At 41.8% G+C, this 27989-nt stretch overlaps 1 protein-coding gene across 2 annotated transcripts; it reads left to right on the forward strand.

The window, feature by feature from the left end:
- Positions 1-166: 166 nt before the first annotated feature.
- MMD (monocyte to macrophage differentiation associated) lies at positions 167-27989 on the forward strand. Of its 2 annotated transcripts, XM_082603579.1 has the most exons (7): positions 167-457; positions 8102-8183; positions 12281-12441; positions 16341-16415; positions 18042-18143; positions 20135-20204; positions 25946-27989. In XM_082603579.1, exons 1-7 carry the CDS (start codon positions 432-434, stop codon positions 26144-26146), a joined length of 717 nt encoding a protein of 238 aa, XP_082459705.1. In that variant the 5' UTR covers positions 167-431; the 3' UTR covers positions 26147-27989. The 2 variants fall into 2 exon arrangements, with proteins under 2 accessions (XP_082459705.1, XP_082459706.1); XM_082603580.1 differs by lacking the exon at positions 16341-16415.

Here is a 27989-nt window from a genome sequence, read left to right on the forward strand (position 1 = left end):
GCCCCTCCCCTCCGCCCGGGCGCTGCGGGATGAATGGCAGAGTTGTCACTGCTCCGCTCTGGGCGCTGATTGGCCGCCCGGCGAGGGGACGCGCCGACGGCCGCGGGAGCACACAGGCGGGCGGGGCGGACGGGGGCGGAGCCGGGCTCCGCTGTGGGGCGGGGCGCGGGCGATCATGGGTGGAGGAGCCGGGAGGCTGGAGGCGGGAGGTGCCCGGGCCGTTTAAGCGGCTTCCCTCCCGCCCCCAGCCGCCTGGTCTGGCTCCGGCCCTGTCCCGACCCCCGGCCTGGCCCACTCCGACCCTGCCTGGCCGAGTGGTCCGCCGGGCACGCGGCGGCCTCCGGAGCAGCCCAAGCCCATGAGGGCCGCGCGCCCGGCCGCCGGCGCTGACGAGACCGAGCTCCTGGCCCACGAGAAGGAGCGGAGGATCGATGCGGTTCCAGAATCGATTCCAGCGGTGAGAGGGATGGCGCCTCCGCCCCGCCGCCCGTGCCGGGACCGGGGCCCGGATCCCGCCTCCTCCCGCGTGGGTCCCGGCTCTTCACCTGGGTCCATCCCCTGGGGATCCCGCGCCTCGGCCGGGGACCGGCTCCCGGGGGATTCCCCTCCCTGCTGTCCCTGGGTGATTCCCTTCCTCCAAAGACCAGGATCTCGTGCCTGACCCGGGTCCCCCCTCGCGATCTGCGGACCTCTGATTCCCAGACCTCGGACCACGAGCCTGCCCTTCTCCCGCGGTATCCCATTGCTCACCCGGCTTCACCCCATCCAGGCGGGGCTCTTGCTTGCTCTGAGGACCCGAACCCCAGGCGCAGGCGCCGCCCCCGAGTCTTCCGACCCCGGCTTTGCCCTCCATCCCTTACCGGGAGCTTGGAGGGCTCCCGGTGCGCGCGGAACCGGGGCCCATTCGTTGCTGCGCCCTGCAGCGAGAGTTGTGGTAAAGCGGGGTTGCTGGCCGTTTTAGGTGCTTTGTTTTTGAACGGCCGTAGCAACGGGGAAACTGAGGCAGGCTCTGCTGGCTTAGTCTTGCCTGGCCAAGTCCGGGCCCTGAGGGTACTCAGGCTTAGAGTCCCATGGCGTGCTATTTGGGGGCGCCGCGAAGGGGCAAGTTAGCGTCCGGGTGGTGAGACCTGCTGTTGAGGCGCCGGTGTTAGGAAACGAGGAGGAGGAACCGAGGAGGCAGCACCGGAAGGCTGGCCGGCTGCCCTTTCGCTGGAGAGCCGATGGCAACGCCAGCCTGGGGAGGTACCGTGGCCTTAATCCCGACCCCGGGTCTCTGCCATCTAGCAATGAATGGAGGCTGGCCGTAGTTCCGAGAGGAAGCTCTGGGCTTTTTTTTTCTAATCTCCTTCGTTTAAGTGGGTGAAAGTTCACCTCTCCTGTGTTGTGGTAACTCTCCATCCCTTTGTCTGAATCAGGCAGCCGTCCCCATTCCCAGACCTTCACCCTGAGCAGGCTAGCTTAGTGTGCAGTGACAGGGGGAATTTGAAAAACTACAAAGAATGCATGAACTCTTCCAAGGAGGTTATTGTTGAGTTTTTAGGCACTGCTTTTTATTTCAAGATTTTAAAGTGCACTTTTTTTTTTCTTTCCAACTTCCTAATCCCTTGACGCCCCCTCTCCCATTCTGATCTTATTCCTCCTCCAGTCCCACAGGGTAAGGAGTGAAATATGCACAGGGAGAGTTGTGGTGGATTGTGCCATCAGAAGGGTGATCAGTTTGAAGACTTGGATTAACTTCCGAATATTGCTCATCACTCCGGGTGTTGAATGCCTGGCAGTATTCCCCTAGTGGGATATCATGTCAGTACTTCGAAAGGCAAAACGAAACCATGGTGTTCTGGCTTGAGAACATGAAGTCAGCCGTGAGGACTGGAGGGGCTTTAAGGGAGGATGTATGTAACACAGGTTCAGTAGTGGTTGGCAAAGCCCTGTGCATGTGGTTTGTTTGATTTGGTTTTACTTCCCAGCACATCTCTGCTCTTCCTGTTTTCAGAGAACAGTGGCAATATTCTGTGAAATTACTGGTTTTTGTTAGATTAAGAGTTGTATTTCTTTTCTATCCTTTCAGTTCTTCTCTAGAAAGAAGAAAAAGAAAAGGAACCTGGTTTATTGTTTGTCGCACAAACATTAAAAGTGTTAAGAAAAATGAAAAACAAACCTTATTTAGGACCATCTCAGCTGATGGAACTTTTCTTTTTTTTTGAAATAAATTTATTTTTGGCTGCATAGGGTCTTCGTTGATGTGTGTGGGCTTTTTCTAGTTGCAGCGAGTGGGGGTTACTCTTCATTGTGGTGCACGGGCTTCTCGTTGTGGTGGCTTCTCTTGTTACAGAGCATGGGCTCTAGGCATGCGGGCTTCAGTAGTTGTGGCACGTGAGCTCAGTAGTTGTGGCTCACGGGCTCTAGAGCACAGGCTCAGTAGATGTGGCACATGGGCTTTGTTGCTCTGTGGCATGTGGGATCTTCCTGGACCAGGGCTAGAACCCGTGTCCCCTGCATTGGCAAGTGGATTCTTAACCACTATGCCACCAGGGAAGCCCTGAACTTTTCTTTTTGCTTGACACTAATCTATCCAGTCATTATCACAGTTGTAAGGTGCGCTCTATTTCATTCATTTAAAAATGAAAGAATACAGGAGTTTTCTTTTAGTGCAGCATAGACATTGTAATTTTCTCAGCGGCTGCACAATACCAATGGATATTTAACAGTTATTTTCTTGATGACATCTAGATTTTCTTTGAACAATGAATGATCCCATAATTTCTTGTTTTTCTGTATTATAGGCTAGAGTGGAAAGATATTTCTAAGAGTCAATTTGAACTTAGAAATAAAGCCTGCAAATAAAAAGTAATATAACAAAAACATCATGGTTTTTGTGGTCCATACATTAACATGTTGAGAGTACTGTTCTGCTTCTCTTAAAAACTGTGTTTATTATCCATCTTTTGAGCATTCAGGAGAGATACAAGTAGGTAAATGACAGAGGAACTAGAAAGAGGAATACACTGTCTTTGAACTCATGTGTTCCTTCTGATAGATTTACCGGGACTCCATTGACGAGCATTTGACTGCAGTAAAAACATTTCATTAGGCCATAGTTTGTGGCTTTGTCTAAATTATAAGAAAACCTGAACACCTTGCTGGTTTGTTCGTAATGGAAACTTGGCGGTCACTGTGGCTTTGGATCAACTTCCAGAGCTCTGACATATCTGTGGAGGAGGGCTCTAGGGATGCCTAGCCCAGTGTAATAAGTGGAGGGCTTTATGCAGGCATGGCTTCTCAAAAAGCTTAGGCTGTGAAAAATCCCAGTGGGACATCTTTTATCTTCTGTGCTTTATCCCTTCCACACTTGATTCCACCACCCCTCCACACAGAGTCATTCTCTCCCTTTCACAGCATCTCTGACTCATTAGAATACCTGCTGACATTTATTAAGTACCTACGGGTGCCAGGCAGTAGCTGGGTATTTGTAGATTACTCATCTCATCCTCAACTGTAACCCTAGAAGGCAAATTTTATACCCATTTAATAGAAGAACCGATAGGGTTAGAGAACAAAAGAGAGCTTTGCCATCATCACACAGCAAGGAAGGGGCGCACTGAAGGGTTCAGTATCATGTCCCTCTCCACCACCCATGCAGCCGTTCACCTCTGTCTCCCCGCCCACATCACAACATCTGTATGACAGCGCAGAGGCCTAGGACCCAGAGCTTCTAATGTATCTTACTGGTATCTTATTGGTGCATGCTCGTTTCTCCAGCCTGGCAACCAAAAATCCAAGGAAAAGGATGCTCCTTTCCTTAGCCCCAGCCTCATGACCACTGGTTAGCTTCAAATTGAATATGTGGCAAAGCATATAATTCTAAAGCATTAGATGTCTTCCAGGACTGCCTATTGCCTTTTGTTTGTTTGTTTGTTTGTTTTTTGGCGCGTTCTCAGAGCATTGAATCATAGGCATGGGGTAGTCTCCTTATATATGCCATTTCCCTTATTTAAGTTAAATGTATCCCATCACTATCACTACCTCTGGCAGCAGACACTTTTCCTAAACATCATGCTTATTCATATAGGGAAGCTAATTAGTAAGGTTGTGCACAGGGGTCAGCTTATGTTGCCCCATCAAGTGATGTTGAAGGAGCCCTTGGAATGCCCATGGTATTGGCCTTTGAGAGTTTTATTTTCATGAGATTGAGGATTCTCTTTGCTCTAAGACTGCCTGTTTCTCTTTGTTGCATACAGAGTCCCCAGTGAAACTAATTGACGAGTGGATCTTTCTCGGGTAGGATAAAATACTTCAGCAGCAGGCAGAATGTCTGTCTTTCTATTCGTTCATTCAGCACTTATTTATTAAGCTCCAGCAATAAGCTGGGCCTTGTGTTTGGAACTGGAAATGAAATGGTGGACAAGATGGCCTTCATGGAATTCACATCACAGTGGGAGAAAATGAAATAAAAAATAAACAAGTTCAAAAAGTCCAATTCTTACTAATTGTGATAAGGCCTCTGGTGGAGTGAGGAGGGCTGAAGTGATACTTTAGGTAGAACGGTCAGGGAAACCTCTCCAAGGAGGTTACATTTGAGCTGAGCTTGACCGGTGAGAGGAGAGCTGTGCATTCTGGAGAAGAATGTTCTAGTTAGAAGTAAACAGCAAACACAGACACCCTGAGGCAGATAAGACCTGGGTGGTTTGAGGAGCAGAAAGGATGCGGTTGGTTGGAGGCAGAGAGTGAGAGGAAGGTAGCACCAGGCTGGAGAGGTGGTGAGGGCTTGTGGCCTGCGGAGGATGCAGTGTTATCCCAAGCACTTTGGGAAGCCAGACAGATTTTAAGCTGTGGTTAGTGTTTGATGTGCTCTGGTGCTGATAGACTTGTGGCTGCTGAGTAAAGAAGAGAGTCCATGTGTGGGCAGGCAGGGAGACCAGAGACTTTGCATGTTTACAGACCGGCGGTGTCGATGTCTTGATTTAAGGTAGGGTCTTTGGAACTGTAGAGAGGGCAACTGATCTGGAATATATTTTGAAGGTAGCATTGATGGCACTTGCATGTGGAGTACGGGGAACACAGAGGAGTCAAGGACAGCTTCTGAGATTTGATCTTAGGCCCCTGAGATCTGCTGGTGGGCCGCAGATTTACCTTCGGAAGGCCACTGCTTTGGGCTAAATTTAAAGTGTGCTAAGGAGTGTCCCCAGGTCCCTCTCTCCATAGTTTTGAAATTCTATCCCAGGGAGAGCAAGAGGACACTGGGCCAGGGGAAGTGGAGAGAGTGTTGAAAGAGAAAGTGAGGGGATGAATGAACAAACCCTCGTCAACTAAAAACTTTAATCACCTTCCCTCAAACCCTCTGAAGCTGGCTGGATGCTCTCTTCTAGCACTGGATAACCATTAGGGTGGCTTTGCTTTAAGTAGAGCTGTCTTCCATAAGTGGGTGCTATTTCCCATAACTCTTGATAACCTTCCTCATTCTTTTTGGGGGGAAGAGAATAGGCTCAGTGTGTGGGAGTTTATTTGCATTTTACGTCTGCTTTTCCATTTAGGTCTTGGGCGACTAATTTCTTCACAGTGATTTCTGCAGGAGGCCTTGTTGGAGGCTTGATGGTACCCTGGCAGATCAGAGAGAAATGGAAAAGTGCATTGTAACTTTCCCGGCAGAACCGTGTGCTGTCCCACGGGGCCCCAGACAGTGATCTGTGCCTGGAATACTTGCTCTTCCCTTTCTGTATTGCCGGAATCTTGGCCCTGCCCTTAAGGAGAAACTACCTTAAGTCACATGGGTGGGATATTTTTCTCTGCAACTTCTGAGTTTATTTTTAATCTGAGTGATTCCAGGTGGGCAGGGACTAAGTTGTCACAAACATGGCCACCGAGCTTCTCTGTTTTTAGGAGAAAATTTGAAAGTCTATCCCTGTCACTGTGTAATAGCCTATTTTTAGATTGGGCTGCCAGAGATATAAATTGCTATTTTAGTTTGTAGTCTGGTGGTGGGTAGTCAAACCCTGCTTACTGTGCCCTGCACAGAGTGCTCACAGTTTAATCTACCTTCAACCATCTCGGAGCCTTGCTCTTTACCCTTTACAATTCCTAATAGGATATGCTACTTATAGCCCTGTCGTTATGTCTCAGGCTAATGATTTGGTAGATCCTTGAATGCTAGGGACACTTTTTTTTTTTTTTTGCGGTACACGGGCCTCTCACTGTTGTGGCCTCTCCCGTTGCGGAGCACAGGCTCTGGACGCGCAGGCTCAGCGGCCATGGCTCACGGGCCCAGCCGCTCCACGGCATGTGGGATCCTCCCGGACCGGGGCACGAACCCATGTCCCCTGCATCGGCAGGTGGACTCCCAACCACTGCGCCACCAGGGAAGCCCCTAGGGACACTTTTAAAGCATCCTTCCCAAGAGTGTAATTATTTTCCTTTTTACTAATAACTGCTGTATAGCAACACTCTCGTTCCTTAGGAAATTTAGTAAAATTATTTAAAGGATTGTCAGGGGAGAAAAGATTTATTTATCTATGTGTGAGAATAGCTTGGAATAATTCTGAAGCTGTTAACTGCACATTTCTCTTAAACAGTTTCCAAGCCATCTGGTGAATTCCATTCCATATGTGTATATTTTGCACGCTAGTTAGATAGCTACCCTTTGGTGGTCCAAGTAAGGTATCTTCAAGGTCCCAAATCCATTTCCTAGTGGATCTGGCACTTGAACTCTCTATGTTGGGTTAGCAGGGACTGCCACTTTATTTATTTGCTCTAGGGATAACAGGCCCTTCTTAATTCAGGGAGAAAGTATTGGCTAGTCTTTTGTTCTTAAAGTGGGCACTGTTTGGAATCGCTTGACCATGTGTTTTAGTCAGTTTTTGGCAACCTGGCTGTGCCATTTGGCTTAGCCTGGTACCATTTTTTCATCATGTTAATAATAAGGTGTGACTAGTGACTAGTGACAGAATCTCCTCCCCCTACCCCCTTAACCTAGCTCAAGCAAAAAGCTACTTTATTGTGCAAAGCCTGTTGACATCTTGCATGCCCCAAGCCCAGGAATGCTGCTTCAATGCTGAGACCTGAATGCCATCATGGCTCTCTTACCTCCGTTATTTCTCTGGAACTGCTCCTTTCAGGCAGCTGCCTTTTTATCTTCCTGAGTTTACATCTCCCTCCTTCTAAAGAACACACAGACTAAACCAGAATCCTTCATGAAACATGGCATGGGTATGAATTGGGGCTGGGGGGATCCTCACCCACGCACTGAAATAGAAGAAGGCTGTTTATCTCTTCATGTCCAATGGTATTTGTGCTTTTCACTGCTTTGCTGGTTGCCACAAAATTAGCCCAAAGGGGATATGGAATATGGGCGTATGTCTATATGTGTAACAGATTTTGATATTTAGATACATACACATGTGTGTATGTATGAATTTTATAGCCAGTGTATCAGGTGCTAGTCACATATTTAGATTTTGAAGGAAACTCTTTTAATTCAGGAAGAATGCAGGTGAAAACGTACCTCTTGTTTCAGGTGCCAGGAGGCAGCCAGGTATCATTTATTTAAGCTGTCTGGTGCCAGAACAAGTAATGCAGTAGAGGGAAACTAGTTCAACAGGCCTGCTAATCATGGAATGGAGGCTTTAAAGATCTACATGTATAAGCTTTATACATTTTGAGAGAAAAAATAGAAACCTTTCAAATACACTGAATTTGCATTAAATGGTGGTTTCTGGTATTTGTTAACTTTAGAAAAATGACCTTGATTTTTTTTTTTCTGTTAAGATTTAAGATTTGGTTGTACCATTTTTTTATTTTTAATGTTTTTTACTGTGGGGGTACCAGTTGAAGGGGGTGGATATGGTTTTTGTTTGTTTTTGGTTGGTAGAAAGTTTTTCTTTTAAATGAACGGAAAGAATACTTAATCCAGTGAAGTAGGGCATTCGCTGTAGGATTATCGCTGTTGGCTCAGTTTACACCTGTTTAGTGGCTTTCGTTTTGTTCCCGTAACTAGGTATTTCCAGCAGTCACCTCTTCAGTTAGAATAGACCAAACAACCACTGACAAGCTTCAGCATTGTTCTTTACAGGCTCTGAGCTTTTCTCACATGATGTCTTTGTCTCTACAGGTTCATGAACCACCGGGCCCCAGCCAATGGCCGCTACAAACCAACTTGTTATGAACATGCTGCTAACTGTTACACACATGCAGTGAGTATGAGTTTTCTGCCTTTTCCATCCTTCCCAAAGGCCTTTGGTGGGAGGAAGGGGCAATCGTCTCTGTTAACCTCAGCCCCGTTAGTCGGGTTTACCCATCTCTGTGACCTTACCTGCCAAAGTGTCAGTGCTAGGTCATGTCACCAGAAACTGTGAGCATGTCAGACACTTTGAGTGCTCTGACTACAGTCAGCTCTGTCTATCCTGGACTTGCTTTCTCAGGCAAGATCGTCTTTGAAAGAATAATAATAGTAAGTACCTTAGTTAAAAAAAAAACAAAGAAAACTATGAAGACTGTCACCCCTGGAATGAAATGAATCACCTTTTCGAGATAGTCAGCTGTGTTTATTGGCAAGAAGAATTCACCGTTTGTTGAAAAAGGTGTTTTTTTTCCCTGAGTGATCCCCTAAAACAGGTAGCCACATCCTCTCCATCTCCACTGTGGTCACTGCTTCTCAGAGCAGATGTTAGTCCATGTTGTAGAAGAAAAGTTTGATTTAATCCCTGAATTCTTAATTTTTTTGATAGTAGAAGAAAAAGCTGATTTAATCCCTAAATTCCTAATTTTTTTCTTCCTTATAAAAACAAAACATATTCATTATAAGAAACATAGAAAATACTGAAAAATATATGAGAAAAACAGAACTACCTAGAAATAAATTTTTAACACTTGGGTGCATTTCTTCTTTTTGTCTGTGGTGTTTGTAAATATGTGTGTATTTTCATAGTTTTCCTATTAATTTCATTTTATTGGCATTTTCTTGTGTCATTATAAATTTCCTTTTATCTATGATTTCATTATTCCCTTTGAAAGTTGTATTTAGTGAGACTTTTGAGGGGAAAGTGGTGGCAGGTGTATAGTCTGAAGACAAGAAATAGAGAAGGAGACCAATATATTCCTTTAGTGAAGTGTTAGAACAGGCTAATTGAATTATTTTAGACAGTGTTAGTACAATGTGTAGTTATATACATATGTCATTAGAATAAAACTTGCTTGAATTCAAGTTGTGCCTTTTCATTTCTTGAACGCTTCTTCATAGAATAGTCAGTATTTCTATAAAGGAGTCATGATGCCAAATAAACCTGAAATAAGCTAGTTTTTGGTGGATTTCTTTGTAATCTAATAGAACAATGCTGTTTAGTCATTACTTAGCAGAAATCAAACTTTATGAAGTATCAGTTTTATGTATTGTAATAGTGGAATTCAAATATTACTTGGTAATATTGAAACGTTATTCTCATCACTGTCCTTTTTCTTTAGGTGTTCAAAAGATTTTTATTTAAATAATTAATATGCTGAAATCTTACTAATTTTTTTTTCTTTAGAAAAAAGTTTGTACCTGACATGCCTGCCCTGGATTCCATAAAAGGGCTTCAATAATGAAATTTGGAGTAACCTCACTAGTGGACAATGTCCCTGGACCCATGGTTTGGATTCTCGGGGCAGGAAGGATTTAGTGGAATTCTCTAGCCTTGAGCTGACCCCTATCTTTGCATTAGTGAATGCTTTGTGAAGTGAGCTTCACAACACCAGAGGGTCAAAACGTTTAGAGTCCAAACTTGGTTTTAAAGAATGCACAGCCTAATTTGATTGTCAGCTATACTTGCCTGGATATCCATCTTTTATTCTTTTTTTAATTGAAGTATAAATATAATATTTACAATATTATGTCAGTTTCAGGTGTACAGCAAAGTGATTCAGTTTTATATATATATATATATATATATATATACACACACACACACACATATTTTTCATATTGTTTTCCATTATAGGTTATTACAAGATATTGAATATAGTTCCCTGTGCTATACAGTGAGTCCTTGCTGCTTATCTATTTTATATATATTAGTGTGTATTTGTTAATCCCATACTGCTAATTTATCCCCCACTCCCTTTCCCCTTTGGGAACCATAAGTTTCTATATCTGTGTCTGTTTCTGTTTTGTATATAGATTCATTTATATTATTTTTTAGATTTCACGTAGAAGTGATATCATATTTGTCTTTCTCTGACTTACTTCATTTAGTATGATAATCTCTAGGTCTATCGACGTTGCTGCAAATTGTCAATATTTCATGCTTTTTTAGGCTGAGTAATAGTCCATTGTGTGTGTGTGTGTGTGTGTGTGTGTGTGTGTGTGTGTGTATAATATATATATCCATTCATCTGCTGATGGGCGTTTGGTTTGTTTCCATCTTTTATTCTTAACTAAATGTCTGATGAATTTAACAGAGATTAAAGTTACTTCTGAAGTTAATTATCCACAGGCCCCTAAGAAGATGCAGGGGTGTGTGTATTTAAATCTAGGTCAGCATTAGGATGTAAAGAATGTAAAAGTTTGAACAGCAGTTTTTATATGTCCTCTTCCTTCACTTATTGTTCCAATGCACATCCACTATTTTATGGATATGCCTTTACCAACTGCAAAACACTGATCAAAGTTATGAAAATAGTGCTCTGATAGTTTTCATAATACTGACCAGTAAAAGCAACCAATGAGGGACTTCCCTGGTAGTCCAGTGGTTAAGACTCCACACTCCCAATGTAGGGGGCCAGGTTCAGTCCCTGGTCGGGGACCTAAGATCCCACATACCACAAGCAAAGCCTTCGCGCTGCAGTGAAGACCCAGCGCAGCCCAAATAAATAAATAAATTAATTAATTAAAATTAAAATAAATAAATCAAGCAACCAATGAAACACTTATTACTTAGCATAATGTTGAGCATTTAAATATAATGGTTTGGCTGTCGAGATTCACAGCTCACCTTTAAGAATAATATTTGCTTGAGATAAACCTGAATAATCCCTTAGTTTATCTCTTCTGGATTGTCACAAGGAACACTTGTAGAAACCAAAGTTAAGGAAAAACTGACAAAACATCCACAATTAATTTTTTAGAAAGAAAATGTCATCTTATTAAACTTACTAAACTGTATCCCTGATTTTTGGGTTTCAGAGAGCAGTAAAATTTCTAAAAGTGACAAAACAAGAAACTTCCATCTAATGTCATCATTTCATTAAAGAGAAGATACTTTAACATGAAAAAAGTAGAAAGGACATAATCTCAAAATTAAATTGTTTTATGAAAAACTTTGTTGTCCTTAATTTTCTTTTTGTTCTGGGCCATTGAATACTTCAGCATTTGAAATTCAGTGCTGATCTCATCTGGGAGATTTAATATTCTGTTTCAAGAGGGAAATAGAAGGTGTTGGAGACAAAAAAGATAAGATTGCTAAAGTTTGCATTCTTTGCCAGGTATGTTTATTCTGCTATCTAATAAAGTAGTTTATTTCTTCTGATGATTTCTGTTATTATAAAATGTTTACTAGTCACACTGATATGACTAGACATTGAAATTTGTGTCCATATGTAGTGTAAAATGTGGTGCAGAAAGCCAAGTTCTCTCTAAGATTCTAGTCTCTTAAAATTATTTGAATAAGTAGGAGTGGATTACTCTTGCCTCCATGAAAGGTGCTATTAAAAATGAAATAACCCTTTCACTCTGCAGTAGCTCGCAAATTGGTGGAATGTAGACATCCAAACTAGACATCAGGACATGTGATTTGAACAAATGATTTATGTGAGTGTGGTATGTACATAACAGTTACTGACTTGATTCATTTAGTTACCCTTTGCTGAAATATTGGGATTTCAGTAGCACATGGGGGAAACAGGAAGGAATATTTAAAGATCAAGACCTCCCTGGGAAATCTGGGTACATGCTCGCCATTTGAATATTTTAAGTGCCTACCCTAAATCACATTCGAGAATAGGATGAAACATGTTGTTAACTAACGAAATTAGGATAGAGGACATTTGTTTTGCAACAGTTGAGTAATGTTTCATTCTTACTGCTTGACTGTGTACCCATTGGTGGACACAGGTCCTGGGCCCTAAACAGCAGTACTTGTTTTCAGTGCCGTAAACGGACAACTTCATCTGGCTCTCGTTATGATTATCCAGGAAAGGCAAATGTTTGTTTTAAAATGATCTTCCCAAAATTGCCCCTGGTAAACCTATGTATTTTTAATAAAGTTCTCAATTCAGTGTTTTGCTGAATATTTACTTTTCTTTCCCTTTCTCTCAGTTCCTCATTGTTCCAGCCATTGTGGGCAGTGCCCTCCTCCACCGGCTGTCTGATGACTGCTGGGAAAAGATAACAGCATGGATTTATGGAATGGGCCTCTGTGCCCTCTTCATTGTTTCCACAGTATTTCACATCGTATCATGGAAAAAGAGCCACTTAAGGTACAGTGGATGGTACTCTGTTTCAACAGGTCACTCACAATAGTTGGCTCGGCTTAGCCTCTCACGCTGGCATGCTTTGGTTAAGTGAGGCAAAGAGTGGACATTTTCCTGCCTGGTAGAGTCTAATGCTGTCCCAACACTCAGGAAATTTCCTACGGATTGGACAGAATTTGGGCACCCCTGTCTGTGTCTTAAGAAAGCAGGTCTTTACTCAGAAACCCCAGGACTTACAATGTAAAATCCTGACACCTGTTTTCCAGTGTGTCAGCACACTGAGGAAGAGCATGGCAGCTGCAGGGTGATGACCAGTACTCTGGACTTGCAGTCACCAGTTGGGCTTTGAGTCCAAGCCCTGCCACTTAGCCTCGTGTAGCCTCAGTTTCTTCATCACTAAAATGAGAATGGTAATACCTGACTGGCGGGCTGTTGTGATAGGTGAATGAGATGATGCATGTGAGAATGATTTGAAAATTAGAAATCACTACAGCTGTACTACAGGTATATTACAGGTCGGGTTTACTGTTTTGCTAAGTTCAGCTTTCAGAATTAGGTCCCGTGCATCTACTCAAACAAAATTCACATAAGTTGCTACAGTTAGCTGTCAGGCACTTTCCAAACAATATTGTGATCCCTAGCCTCCCAATGAGAAGGACATAAAAGCATTAATCCTTTGAGTGAAGGGTTAATTTGGGCGATACAAAGGTAGCAACACACCATCTAGTTGCTTATGAAATGGATTCTGCACAACCCAAAAGGGCAAAGTTTCTTCTCAAAAAGGAGGACTCAGAACAGACTTAGAGTGATTTAATGTAATATTAGAAGATAACTTTTGGGGGCTTCCCGGGGGCTTCCCTGGGGCTTCCCTGGTGGTGCAGTGGTTAAGAATCTGCCTGCCAATGCAGGGGACACAGGTTCGAGCCCTGGTCCGGGAAGATCCCACATGCCGCAGAGCAACTAAGCCCGTGCGCCACAGCTACTGAGCCTGTGCTCTAGAGCGCACGAGCCATAACTACTGAAGCCCGCATGCCTAGAGCCCGTGCTCTGCAACAAGAGAAGCCACCGCAATGAGAAGCCCGCGCACCGCAACGAAGAGTAGCCCCCGCTCGCCACAACTAGAGAAAAGCCTGCATGCAGCAATGAAGACCCAACACAGACAAAAAATAAATAAATAAAATTTAAAAACAAGGTAACTTTTGGTTTTACAGATAGAATGTTCAAAAAAATCTCGTCATTCAAAGAATCTAATATTAAAAAGATATGCTTTATTTAAGAGCAGGATTTGGGATTTATATGATGATTACTAGTTTCCTCACATGTAAAATCAGACTTTTAGAGCTGGAAGGATCCTTAGGGACCCATAATATTCTCCTGGGGAAACTGAGACTCAGTGATTCCAGCAGAATCTGATCATCATCCCAGGATCTCTGACTCCCAGTCCTGAGGTTTATTTCCACTGCACCCTTTACAATATTGCTTCTAGTTGGCAGTCTGCTACCTTTGCCTATAAGCTGACAGTTCCCAGGGCTTAACATAAAACCACAGCATTGAATCACGAGGGAGCTCTGGTACACACTCAAAAGCAAGCCTCAAAAGTACTTGTCCTGGGGCTTCCCTGGTGGCGCAGTGGTTGAGAGTCCGCCTGCCGATGCAGGGAACGTGGGTTCATGCCCCGGTCCGGGAAGATCCCACATGCCGCGGAGCGGCTGGGCCCGTGAGCCATGGCCGCTGAGCCTGCGCGTCCGGAGCCTGTGCTCCGCAACGGGAGAGGCCACAACAGTGAGAGGCCCGCGTACTGCAAAAAAAAAAAAAAAGTACTTGTTCTGGCTCTTCAGGGTGCACTGTTGCAGAGCCCCGAGGCAGGGGCACTTCATTATCTTATGGCACGATCCAGTGCTTGTGGTTGCCTTGGCTGACTTGGCTTTGCTGTCTAGATATGTGAATCAGAGAGTTGTAGGTGCCGGCCTCATTACTCAGAGCCTCCCTGCCAGGGCCTAAGAAGAAGGTGTAATAGAAACCGGTCTCTCTTGAACCTTGAAATAGCATTGCTAGACTCATAAGCCACATGTGGAATTTTGGCTCTGCATCAATGCTTTAAAATATCCCACGTATAGCCTTAATTTAAGTAAAAGAGGGAAGGGAACAAGCATTTATTGAGTACCTACTATGTGCTAGGTGCTGTGCTAAACGCATGGCTACATCGTCTCATTTAATGTTCACACGCATTCTGTGATAGAGATGGTATTACTGTGCTTCACCCTTGAGGAGGGTGAGGGTCAGAGATGGGTGGTGGGTCTTGAATAACACTGCACGCTTGACTTTACCTGCTGCAACAGTGCATAGCAGTCTAGAAAGCAGAATTAGAAAGACCCCAGACCTGGCTTGGAATCGCAGTCATCCAAGGAGTTATTCTTCTCTTCCCTGCATCTTCTACCACATCTTCGAGCCCTTTTAAATCAGGATCTTCTGGACTGGAGTTTGCGACTGTATTTTATAAGCTCCCCAGGCGATCCTGCAAGGCAGTCAAGTTTGAGAAACATTAATCTAGTGTTTGCTTTTTTAGACCTAAATTAGTTTCACTTCTTCACTAACATGTGACAAGCCCTAACAGTGACTAAAACATCCTCAGCCTGCTTTGGTCGACACAGAGCGTGTGATGAGGCAAAATCTAATACTTGTGCGCCACCAAACCACAGCTACTACCCCTTGGACTGAAAATGGATTCAAGACAATGCAATGCATTTGTACTTTTAAATTACCTCAGGAACTTCCCTAGCCGTCCAGTGGTTAACACTCTGCGCTTCCACTGCAGGGGGCACAGGTTTGATCCCTGGTCGGGGAGCTAAGATCCCGCACGCTGTACTGTGTGGCCAAAAATTTATAAATAAATAAATAACCTCAGTAAAGGGCGGATTCTGTCTAACCCGTTTTGTGAATAGACCTCAGTGAGCCAAATCTTTGTACACTTCCTGACTCTTCAGTTTTAGAAGGAAAAACTTGGTATGAAGCCCAGGTTGCGGGGCTTCCCCATTGGCACAGTGGTTAAGAATCTGCCTGCCAATGCAGGGGACATGGGGTCGATCCCTGGTCCGGGAAGATCCCACATGCCACGGAGCAACTAAGCCCGTGCACCACAGCTACTGAGCCTGGGCTCTAGAGCCTGTGAACCACAACTAAGGCCCGTGCACCTAGAGCCCGTGCTCCGCAATGAAAAGCCACTGCAGTGAGAAACCTGTGCACCGCAACGAACAGTAGCCCCCGCTCACTGCAACTAGAGAAAGTCTGCATGCAGCAACAAAGACCCAATGCAGCCAAAAATAAATAAATAAGTTTGTTAAAACAAAAAAGAAGCAGCCCAGGTGGCTACCCTCTTGACAGCAAATGAGCCTTTTTTTTTTTCTGGTTTGTGTTATTGCCGTTCCTAAATTAGTTTCTAAATTTGCTTTATTGCAGCTTACTGTCTACACTAAGATTTGGAGTAAAAGCTGCTTCTAAGACATTCTAAAAAGAATGTGGCTTTGGGGAGTATTTACTGAGCCTTCGTGATTTTGTGCCCTGCACTATGATAGGGGTTGAGAGGTGGTCTTCCCTCAAGGAATTTCATTTTCCAATTAGATAGGATCTAAAAAAAATAGAAAATATCAGAAAAGACAGATTTTGAGTTCCTGATTATTGTGGGGTTCTTACATGGAGAGGACCTATGGTATATGCAATCTTAAAGATAATATAAAGCTTTTACTTGTGGCTCCATATTATTAAGAATAGCTGTGCAACTTTGAAGGCCAAGTTATAAATGCCATGAGAACCAAGAACAAGAGTGGCAGTTGTGACATAGTGGAGTGATAACCCCTACTTCCAGTTGTAAAATTTTCTGAAAACTCTAACTTGTTCCCCCCCCACAGGACAGTGGAGCATTGCTTTCACATGTGTGATAGAATGGTTATCTATTTCTTCATTGCTGCATCTTACGCCCCATGGTAAGATACAGTCTTTATATTTTTGAAGATAGTGTTTTTATGAGAGAATTCTTGGTCCTCCTTCCTTCCCCTCTTCCTATCCCTGCTCCCCGGTTCCCCCACCCCAACACACATACATGCTTTTTTTTCTTTCCCATTTTGATTTACTTGGGTCAGATTGCAGACTTTAAGGGGAGAATGTTACTGCCATTCAGAGTACAGATGTGGCACTGGATTGTTTTGAGAGAAGTGCTACTAAGTTGTGTGTAGGCAGCATGCTAACCTTTGAAATATGTTACCTTTGCCTTCCATATTCTTTCTCTATGCTTCTGCTGCTGCTCAGACTACCTGGACACGTAATTGTTTAAGTGGAAATACTGTAAATACGTACAAAGAAATCAAGCTCCCTTTTGAAATGTATACGGTTGGTCTTCACAGCACAGTAGCTACTATGTATGGAGCACACTTCTCATTTCCTTAGCTATATGAATAAGAGAACTAGCCTAATTAGATAGCTATTTAAAATGCCTAGTATTTAGTTCAATGTCCTTGCTCTCCCTGCCTTTTTGGTATAGGTCAGATAGAGTCTTTTGCTGCTGCTCTGAAACCCATAATTAAAGAAACATTGATTTTCCTCTATCAAGATATGGTCCAGTTTTAACCACTCAGAAATTCATATTATGCCATCAACTATATATCATTAGAAACAGCAGGCCTCTAGATTCTGACTAATGCAGCATCCATCATTCAAAAGAAACCTAATTATCTGTTGGAGTAAAGAGTAAGTGCTGTCTCTCCCCAGTAACTGTTATTAAATTATAGGTCTGAATCATACTGGAACGAGAATACTTAAAGGCTTTTGTGAAGTATACCTCAATTTAAAATAAGTAAGTAAAAAATTTAAATGTAGACTGAGGAATCAAATATTACAGTAGGCAGTTTGTTCGCATGTAATCTTCGATATGCAGGTGGTACCTTTTCCATTTGGAAATATTAATTTTGTCGTAATAGCCATTCAGAACATTTTATTTTCATATCTATTAATCTGAATTCAGTACAGATGAATTTGCAGCATTTTAAATTCAGGCCTCACAAGAGTCCATGGTTAAATTCTAACCTACAAAGTATCTTCCATAACGTGTATTGGGCTAGATCTTTTCATGTTCTCTCTTGGTGGAGAAATTGATAATGGAGACACTTGGTCTGTGTATTAGGTATCCACTGTGTGTATGTGATCTGGTTCAGGGTTTTGTTGCCTTCTCCGTAAGCTTTGTAAACAATCTGCTCCCAAATACGTAGTCAGGAACAATAAGGCAAGTAGCCTTTACAGCACTCTGCCTAATAAGGAAAGTCGGGCATCACAAATGTGCTAGGACTTACTTATACATGTCTCCTTTTAGCTGGTTCTATTTTTAAACCACATTGGAACTAATTCTAAGTCTTAAAGCTTGAACGACAACTTTATCCTTGAGTTATTAATTTTATCCCAATTGCCCAAATACTTCCAACCGCATGTTGACTGCTTTTTCTTTCTGGTCTTGTCCTGGTACCTTCTCTCCCAATTTTCAAGACTAGAGGAAAACACAGGTTGTGTGAATTCCCTTCATTTATCACTTCTGTTCTTTGTTGTCATGTTTACATTTTTAGGTTAAATCTCCGTGAACTTGGACCCCTGGCATCTCATATGCGTTGGTTTATCTGGCTCATGGCAGCTGGAGGAACCATTTATGTATTTCTCTACCATGAAAAGTAAGAGAAAATAATTTACATTTCATAGCTTTAAAATTAACTTCCTAAATTTTATCTACATTACAGTACAATTTACTTTATATTTGCAGTTCAAAATAGTAGAAATACATAAATAGAATATATATTGTTTTAACAAATCTTTAGAACCATTTGATATTCATCATTGGTCTACAGATTGCTGCAGACAGAAGTGAATGGTGCCTGTGTGATATATGATATAGTTGAAGGACAAGGTGCACTTGTCCCTCATCTAAAATGACAGTTTTGGAGTCAGTCAGACCTCATTTCACATCCTCAGGCAGGCTAGTCTTAGCAAACCAGCCTTATCCTCTATGACTTCCAGTTACCACATGAGAAAAATAACCGCTTTTCTAAGTTTCTTTGAAGGTTGAAGATTATAGCTATTAAGCCCCCACAGAACACCTGGTTAGGAACCCAGAGGATGTTCCAGCCTAGGACTCCCTGAGAAAGGGGACATTTGGAAGGGCATCTAAACCCTTAGTATCCTCACCATGGGACACACCTTTTTTAACCCATTATTCATATCTCCTAGTCTTAAGTGTGAAGCAATATAAAAAGAAAACTTACTGAAACTTAGCAGCTTAGTTCTAGAGGAGACCTTCAAGGTCACCTATTTGTGCTTCATGTTTAAAAAATGAGAACGTTTAGTACTTGGATCAAATTAGTGACTCATCTGGAATTAGGACCCATGTGTCCTAGATCCCGTTCCATGGCTCTTTTCATTACCTCACATGCCTGAACTTGAGAAACTCACAACCATGAAATAATTGTCATTGGATACAGTTTATTAAATTCTTTATCTATTGTTTTTGGCAGAATGGCCCTCAGAATTAAACATAACTTGCGTTTGTCACAAAGTAATAAATTGTTTTCTCTTTTCAGAAGAAAGTGGTAGTTTTAGCTAACTTCTCTCTGACTTTGAGATTCACTTAAATGCATTTTTGACCATAATTAGCAATTCTGAGTGGTATTATGCGTTATATATATATCCAAGGGAACAGTTTGCTTCTCAGGCTCAAACCCCTAATTTATATCCTTGGATAAATTAGGAAGTAAAGTAAGACAACTATCTTTCTCCTATTCCAGGCCTTCTAATATAAACCAAACCCACACTCTTCCCCAGTTCCCTGATATGATTACTTCATGGGGGACTTTGAGTATAAAACACTAAGAATGAGATGCGAGTCACCCTTGGCCATTTGGTTTGGCAGGTATTACAGAGAACCTAAATGGTGCCACATACTGTTCTATGTGTGCAAACCCAAACATAAACAGAACTTGGTCCCTGCCTTCGAGGAACTTAGAGTCTAGTTTGATTAGGCATAAATGTAAGTTGAATTTCAGTACAGTGTGTTTTTTAGCATTTTCAGACTTCTGCACCTAAGGTGATGAGCCTTACAAACTGGAGTTTGTACAGATACAAATTCAGAGACAATCAAAAACACATGCCCTCAAAAAAAAAAAAAAAAAAAATACCAAAAAAAAAAAGCAAAAAAGAAAAAAACCAATAACAACAAAAAACACATGCCTTTAGTTCCTTAGGGCTCCCATCCCTTTGCCACTGATAAACTGCTCCAAGCTATTCCCTGTGCAGCTTCATAATTTCAGTGTCTTATAACGATGGATTGGAATGGCTATGAAGGCAAACACTCCGGGATTAGAAACGGAAAATGCGTGGTGAATTGGATTCAATGATAGCTTTTGGCAGAGAACGTTTTGCATGTAGTATGTGGAATTTGATGCCTTATCAATCCTGAAAGAAATGCTAGTTCCTTGTTACTCAACTACAGTATTTCAGCTAGAGCCCTAATGATCTCCTACAGGGAAAATACATTTCATTTGAATAGTCAAGTGTTTACATTTGTTTTTCAAAAGAAAAAGGGAAAAACTGGTAAGGAAATAGTCTGAGTGTTGTAGGAATAGATATATTAAATTAAATTAAGTCAAATTAACACATTTCTATTCTGCAGGTATAAGGTGGTTGAGCTCTTTTTCTATCTCACAATGGGGTTTTCTCCAGCCTTGGTGGTGACATCAATGGTAAGAAGTTACTTCATAATTTATTTCACCTTATTTTCTTTTAAATCACTGTGGCTCTTAATATGTCTATAGATACGATCTGAAGCTTTTCTTTCTGAAGTTATGACATGTCCAATAACTAGAGATTCAAAAGAAAAAATGTATAAATTACAAAGTGCCACAACTTGTACTACCTACTGTCTATAGTTTGGAAAAGCTATACATCTAAGCGTGACTCCTTCCGTATGGTAATCTGCTGCATTTATTCTTTGGGATAATCCTTCTCTTCACCCCACCTCCACTCCCACCCTTTTCCCAATGAATTGTGAGATTATGTGAAGGTGGAAATTTCTACTTGGGTTACTTAGTGTCTAAACCCTAAATCCATGGTGAGGGTAAATTTTGAGGTTTCTTACAATGAAGAAAATATAAATTAGTGACTTCTTTTTTTTTTAGAGCAGAAATTTTTTTTCTTAATTAATTAATTTTTTTCTGGCTGCGTTGGGTCTTTGTTGCTACGAGCGGGCTTTCTCTCTAGTTGCGGCGAGCAGGGGCTATTCTTCATTGCGGTGCGCGGGCTCCTCATTGTGGTGGTTTCTCTTGTTGCGGAGCACTGGCTCTAGGCGTGCGGGCTTCAGTAGTTGTGGCACGCAGGCTCAGTAGTTGTGACACACGGGCTTAGTTGCTCCGCAGCATGTGGGATCTTCCCAGACCAGGGCTTGAACCCGTGTCCCCTGCATTGGCAGGCGTATTCTTAACCACTGTGCCGTCAGGGAAGTCCCGTGACTTCTTAAAACTTAAGAATTGGAAGGACCTCAAAACGTCATTTGGCTCAACATTTTATTGGATATTTCTCAAATCCCTTCACTTTTCCTTTCACTTGCTTTTAAGTCATATTATTTCTCTTTCTCAGGAAAGTGCTTTTTTTTTTTAACTTTGCTTGAAATTTTCTTTTGGGGACTTTGATGGGTGAAAGTGTAGCATTCATTACCTGTAGTAGGCATTTGCACATATGTGTTTTATGCTCCCATTCAGACTGATTACTGTTGAGAAATCAGTTTATCTGTCAATTTAAAACAATAACATAACAACCTCATGATCCCATCTGCTGGTCACTTGTGCCTTTAGCTTATGTTTTCCCAGTCCTACACTCTGCATTTTGGGGCACCAGCCACTGTGTGTTTAGTTTGAACTCTCTTCTCAGCCTACAAGGGTCAGAATTGTACCTATAATTTCCTCCTGATCTCATAGGCAAGTTATAAGAATGTAATTTTGCCGTGTATAGTTCTTGCCCTGGTCACAAAAACACTTGTAAAAGGTTTAGGATTTATAGGTTTGCTTATGTTTTTTCAGAGGGTATGTCTTATGAGAATGTATCAAGATATGTTCTTTGAGATATGAGATTTATAATGGCTTTAATAATTACCTCGTATCAAAAATACATACAGTTTAGCTGGTAAAGGCAACAGGGAATAGCGAGGGGAGGGAGGTGAAAGTCAGAAATGAGAAGATCTGCCTTGAAGGCCATATAGATAGAGGGCGATTGAAGACACCCAGAGCAAGGTCTATGTTGATGGGTCACTAATCATTAGAGTGGAACTTCAGGTAAATTCTCTCTGGGTATCATAATAGCAAGTTTATCCAGTACTTTTACTAGCCTAAATCTTTCATTGAAATTTTCAAGTACAATAGCAGGTGACTAATGTTTATGTTAATCAAACAGGAAAATCCGCACACTTGCCCAGATAGAACTTAGAATCAAGCAGAAAAATACAATTCATATAAAATAAGAAATTACCATAAAGTTTTACAATGTCTTTGATTGGGGAAAGTACAGCCTGCTATGGGAGCACATGATAGATGTACCAGAGGAAGTTCTATTTAAGCTGATTCAGAAAGACAGATAGGAGCCAAGAGATGGAAGGAGTGATGCAGGTGGTACAGGAAAAGGATACAATACAGCATGAAGGAAGCCCCAGAGATGTGGAGAACATGAGCATCTGAATATGCATGAGGGGCTGTAATTATGCAGGTAGCACAAGTCTCGTGATAAAACTGGTGAGCTAGACAGAGACCAGATCAAAAAGAACCACCCAGGCCATCTGAAGGAACAAAGGATGGTACAAGTGATGAAGACTCAAACCTTTGGTGTTCCGGTCAGAATAATGGGTATCGGAATTACCCTTCTACCATAAAGAACTCAGAAAAGTGGGAAAAGTATGTGAAACAACTATTTTTTTGGCGTTGGACACAGACGTATAGGACTATGATCCTTGCGGGGAGAGAAACCAAAAGATGAACTTCACACGCACTGCAGTTTTCTCCCTGGAATGCTTTCCAAACTGTGAAATAAAATGGAGTCCAAGAGCAGCAGTCTGGGTGGAGGAAACAAATCAGCATTTCAGCTCCCAAGCCAGCTGCAGTTTGGGGGCAGGGTACTGGAGAGGAGGGAACTTCACAGAGAAGAGTCTCCAGAAATCTACAAGGGGTTTCCTTGAGTCCTTGCCTGACTACTGAGCTACATTTTTGCCAGGCAACACTCTGCGTGCCCTGGCTGAGGATAGCTGTTGGAAGGCTGTGAGATAAATGGAGATTCCAGAAGGAGCCTAGTACTGGGAGATACCAGAGTTCCAGCCAGCCAGAGCAGGAGACCATGCTGAACAACTTAGGTATTCCATTGACCCTAGCAAGACCACACCTTAGGATAAGAGCTACTCTGGCCGTAGAGTGAGGGCAGCTCTGGCACTGCCATAACAAAGCCCAGAAACCTCAAAAGGATAAAACTGATCCTTCGGTAAATAAACTGCCTACTGGAACAAACTCAACATTCCTTCGAGGAAGACAACAAAATCTATACTCTTTAACAACTCAGCATCCATTATCCAAGCAAATACTACTAGTCAAGCAAGAAGGGCCAAATGGAAATTCTAGATCTGAAAACTATATGTTAAGAAAAAAATTTATTTGGAGGGGTTTAACAACAGATGGGATACTGCAGAAGAAAAGGTCAATGAACTTGAAAATGAATAGTCAGGCCTCAGACTGGGAGAAAATATTTGCTTTCTCTATATGTATCTGACAAAGGATGTGTATCAAATATTGTAGCACTCTAAGTCAATAATAAAAAACCAATCCTATAAAAATGGGTAAGAACACTTGAACAGACACTTTACAAAGAGAAAGCGATACAAGTATCCAGTAAGCCCTTGAAAAACTGCTCAATGTAACTAGTCATCAGAGAAATCAGGGAAATGAAAATTAAAACCTCAACATGCCACCACTACACACCCTATATAATAGTTAAAATTAAATTTAAAAGACTGAGGCCACCAAAACCCAGCAAGGATGTGAAATAACTAGAACCCTAATTCATTGTTGGGGAGAGTATAACATGGTATAACCACTTTGGAAATTTGTTTAACAGTTTATTATAAAATTAAGCATAAATTTATGACAACAAAAATGAAAACATATATCTACAAAAGGTCTTGTAAAACAATGTAAATGTTAATTTTATTCATGATAGCCCCAAAATGGAAAGGATAAACAAATTATGTTAAATAAATCAATGGAATGCTAAGTAATGAAAAGGAATGAATAACTGATATACAGTAGCACATGCATGAATCTCAAAAACATTATATTGAGCAAAAAGTAAGCCAGACGCAAAAATGTACATACAGTTTAATTCCATTTATGTGAGGTTCTAGAACAGAGAGGCTTAGTCTGTGTAATAGCAATAAGAACAGTGGTTGTCTTAGTGGAAGGGCAAACCTTACTGTTCACTTAGTACCTATGCATTACACCATGTGAATTAATCATCAATTTTTAAAACACCCCCTCTCCCCCAGAAAAGGAATATAAGTTCAGGAAATAAAACACTTTAGTTCTTGGTTCAAATCCTGATTCTGACACTTAAAAGTTACGTGACCTTGGTAGATTATTTAACCTCTTATGCATTCTAGTTTTCTCGTCTGTAAAGTTTGGATAAAAAAGTTAGGGTTGTGAAGATGAAATGAGTGCTTCAAACAAGTCCTGGTACATAGAAACATAGTAATGACATTGATAATGAAGAAAACATACCTGGTTTTGTTTGTTTTAGGATTAACTATGTTCTGGTTCTTTGAAAGTTGATAAACAGATGTGGTATCTTGAGGAACTACCTATTAACAGAATGTATGTCAAAACCAACCTGTGTGCTTGGTTTGGTCTCTTGTTTATTGTTTTAGTGGAAGAAGAAGGAATGGTGTCTTTTGGGGCAGCAAGCAGCTGTGTGACTTTATTCAGGCTACTTATTTATCTGGCCTTAACCTCTTCATCTCTAAATTAAGGAGGTTGTGTTGGATGAGTGAGCTTCACTGGGGAGTCAGATGCCCCTGTGAGAATCCCATGAAAACCTCAATCCTCTCTAGGAAAATGCCTCTAATAACACATACACAGAGAATTTTGTATAATTAATGGATACTAATTGCTTTATAACCTCTAGGAACTAATAAATGTAGCTGGTGTTTTGTTTTGCTATGTTTTACTTTTTAAATAAAATGAAATCTGACGGATGTGCCATCTTACCAAGGTTAAGGAGAAATCCAGTATCAGTCAGTTTGGATTGGCTCCTTCCTCATCTTTTGATCTTACGAAAACCAAGGTGCTTATGTGAACTTTGAAAATAAGGCTGATCCTCACCCCTGGCCCTGGATCCTCACACTTGGTTCTTAGCTCGTGTCTGTTGCTGCCACTGCTCTGGCCGAGGCCAATGGGGCCATTCAAGTAGGTGGCTGCACTGGAGCTTCCCCATGTTCCTTGTTGGACTTGACCTCCAGGACCTGCTCCAAGGCTAACAGGGTTACAGCCATCAGTGCCCAGGCCTCTGGGACACCCACACACCTGTCCCCTTCCAAGGCCTTGCCACGATTTGACTTAGGTTTCCACTCACCTTGAAGAACCTGAGACCTTTCTATTCCTGGTCCCCAGAAATCCTGGCTTGTTTCTCTGTCAGCTTCTTAAGCCCTGCCTCTGTTCTCTTCCCCTCGCATTCATACAGCCCAGTCTAATCTTGTAGATGGGTTGAGGTCTTTGAAAACCAAGAGTAGCCTAGAAATATTCCTTTTTGTGCTAAAGCACACCTGACTGTTACTTTCCTCCTAAGCTAAGAAACTCCCAGGCACAAAGACAAAAAGGCCTGGCAACGTCTAGAAGGTTGGGAAATATATTGTGCTACATGGTCTCAGATCTCAGAGGTCACTCCTAGCTATGATTTTCCTGTGTCAGCCATGAGGAAGCCATAAGCTCACAGAAGCAGGTGAAGAGTCTGGGAAAAGCGATGAGTGTAGAACAATGTGTGAGGAGGACAAAGGGAGTGAACACCAGGCTGAGATGTGGATCATAAACGGAGTGGCAAGGGTGCAGGGAAGAAAGCTCCTAAGGAGGAAGGTGAACGCCCAGGGTTGTGCTTTATTCAAATGAGCTGTTGTTCACTTCAGATGCGATTGCAGTCTGCTTAAACACGGTGTAAATGAGCAGAAGGTGCTTCTTTGTCCCATGGGACCTGTAACCTGACTGCTTGGTCAAATCAAGACGGCCGATTCAGAGGGTGACCCAGGTCAAGTTAAGTGTCATTCGTGTGTACAGATGAGGATTCTGTCTGTTCAGAGCTACTTCATTGTCTAGAAAATCAGGAGACTTAGGGGAAATTGCAGTGGTCTCTGTAGCTTGTCGTATCAGAATAACATCGAAACCTTTTGATGTTTTTCCTCTGTCGACAGAGTAACACCGATGGACTCCAGGAACTCGCCTGTGGCGGCTTCATTTACTGCCTGGGCGTCGTGTTCTTCAAGAGCGACGGCATCATCCCGTTCGCCCACGCCATCTGGCACCTGTTCGTGGCCACGGCAGCCGCGGTGCACTACTACGCCATTTGGAAATACCTTTACCGAAGTCCTACAGACTTTATGCGACATTTATGACCCGTCTTTACTAGGTCTCCAAACCAGTATTATTTCCTTTATGGCACTTAGAAGCGGGGTAAGAGCTGAAAACTGCACAGAGGGGAAAAAAAAGAAGAAGACAGCTGTACTGACTTTATATCTTTTGAATGTAATTACTGTGAAAGTATAAAAGCTGTCTTCTGGAATTTTCCCCCTCACAGCAGATAAATAAGGTAGTGAATTAATTATTCATTCCATTCCACTATCATGAAGTACTCTGGATAGACTTGGCCAACGGATGTTTACAAACCAGAATTTTGTATTTTAATTTTACAGATCTTACTACATAATTTTTCTAAATTACGAGGTCAGGCTGTAAAAGTCAGTGCAATAACAAAACTTCCTTTTTAAGAGAAAATGGTTTCTATCACTTTCCCATTAGCTGTGTGAAGAATCATGGACAGAATTTACACTACTTTTTACCATGTTTCATCTTGGCATAACATGGTTATTTTTTAAATAGAAACTTCAGTTTTTTTGTAAATTTTTAAAAAATACTTCACTGAAGCGCATTTCTGCAGTTCCTCATTCATGTGAATTTTTGCAGCAACCTGTCAACATTCCACAAATGAACAAACATTATACCTCTTCTGATAGTTTTATTAAGCATGGAGAAATTGCCAATTTTTAAAAACTACAACTTTTCCAAAACTCTTCTGCCAGCCTCTGACTCTGAATTCCATGTTGCTTTGGGCTGTATACTTGACCTAGTTTGGTTTCCCAGCAGTGGAAAAGTATTTTGATATCATTAACTTTTTCAAAAGATTCAACTTTTTCTCTATGCCTTTGCCATGTCTTCTTCAGGGTCTTTTTCAACAGCAGATGAGTATCTAGTCTGTCTGTACTAAGGGAGTATTGTTGGGTTGGCCATCCACTGAAAACTCCTGAAGAGCATCATGGATTACAGCGAATAGTGGTCATGCCTGTTTGTTGCCCAATGGTTAAGTCATTGTCACTTAGCTTTATATTATCAGTTTGACACTCATTTTAAATTATGGAACTAGATGCATAAATTCACGTTTCTACCTTTCCTTTGCATCTTCTGATACACTTTCCTCTTTTTCATGGAAAAGTATTTAAAGCACTGTTTGACAGATAAACTCATGTGTCTGTCGTCCATGGGTTATATCCTGGCTCAGTGGAGTGGTATTTAATCTATTGTTTTTGGTTTTCCTTCAGTGTCTTATATTAAGATTAACATATTAGTTGCTTTGTTGGTTAATCTCCTGTTGGTGTTTTAATAAATGAGATAACCTTGCCTTTAGATCAGGTGCTGATATTGCCTGTTTTCTAGTGATGGGTTTGATCATTGGAATTGTTGGTTTGACAATACACTGAATTCAATTCATTGAAATTTTGTACTGATGTAGCTTTAAATGAGGGTTTATTTTGTGTGTGTATATTTAGAACTCTTTGACTTTGTTAAATTATGTGGGAATGAAGAACAGAAGAACGGCCTCTTGCTGGTGAATTCTTAAATAGGCAAGGTATCCAGTGATAACACCAACCAGACCACCCCTTCTGCATGATTCTGAACATCTGGATGCCTCTTGTTTTATTGTGTATATTTTATTTTAAATGTATTAACTTTTGTGGATTCATTTAAAGTCTGCTCAAAAGTACCACTGTCAAAACCACTAAAATGTATGTAAAAAATTGTGCTGTAGACTAAAATAAAATTGTTACTTGGATTTGTTCCACTGTCTCTAAATTAGATGACTGTGAAAATGATAATGCATTTTTGAAAGCCTGAGCTCATCTAGCATATGTAATACGTATAGTAGCCTTTTTTGTTTGTTTTTTTTTTTGAAAAGTCAGGATG

This window comes from Mesoplodon mirus, assembly GCF_964341445.2.
Source record: "Mesoplodon mirus genome assembly, chromosome: 18".
Taxonomy (NCBI): Eukaryota; Metazoa; Chordata; class Mammalia; order Artiodactyla; family Ziphiidae; genus Mesoplodon; species Mesoplodon mirus.

What these genes read in the sequence shown, in the direction of transcription:
- MMD (XM_082603579.1), top strand. Translation starts at nt 432, where the DNA reads ATGCGGTTCCAGAATCGATTCCAGCG. An exon ending in TGGAAAAAGAGCCACTTAAG is followed by an intron (nt 12,442 to 16,340) that starts GTACAGTGGATG and finishes CCCCCCCCACAG; the next exon opens with GACAGTGGAGCATTGCTTTC. An exon ending in CCTTGGTGGTGACATCAATG is followed by an intron (nt 20,205 to 25,945) that starts GTAAGAAGTTAC and finishes CTCTGTCGACAG; the next exon opens with AGTAACACCGATGGACTCCA.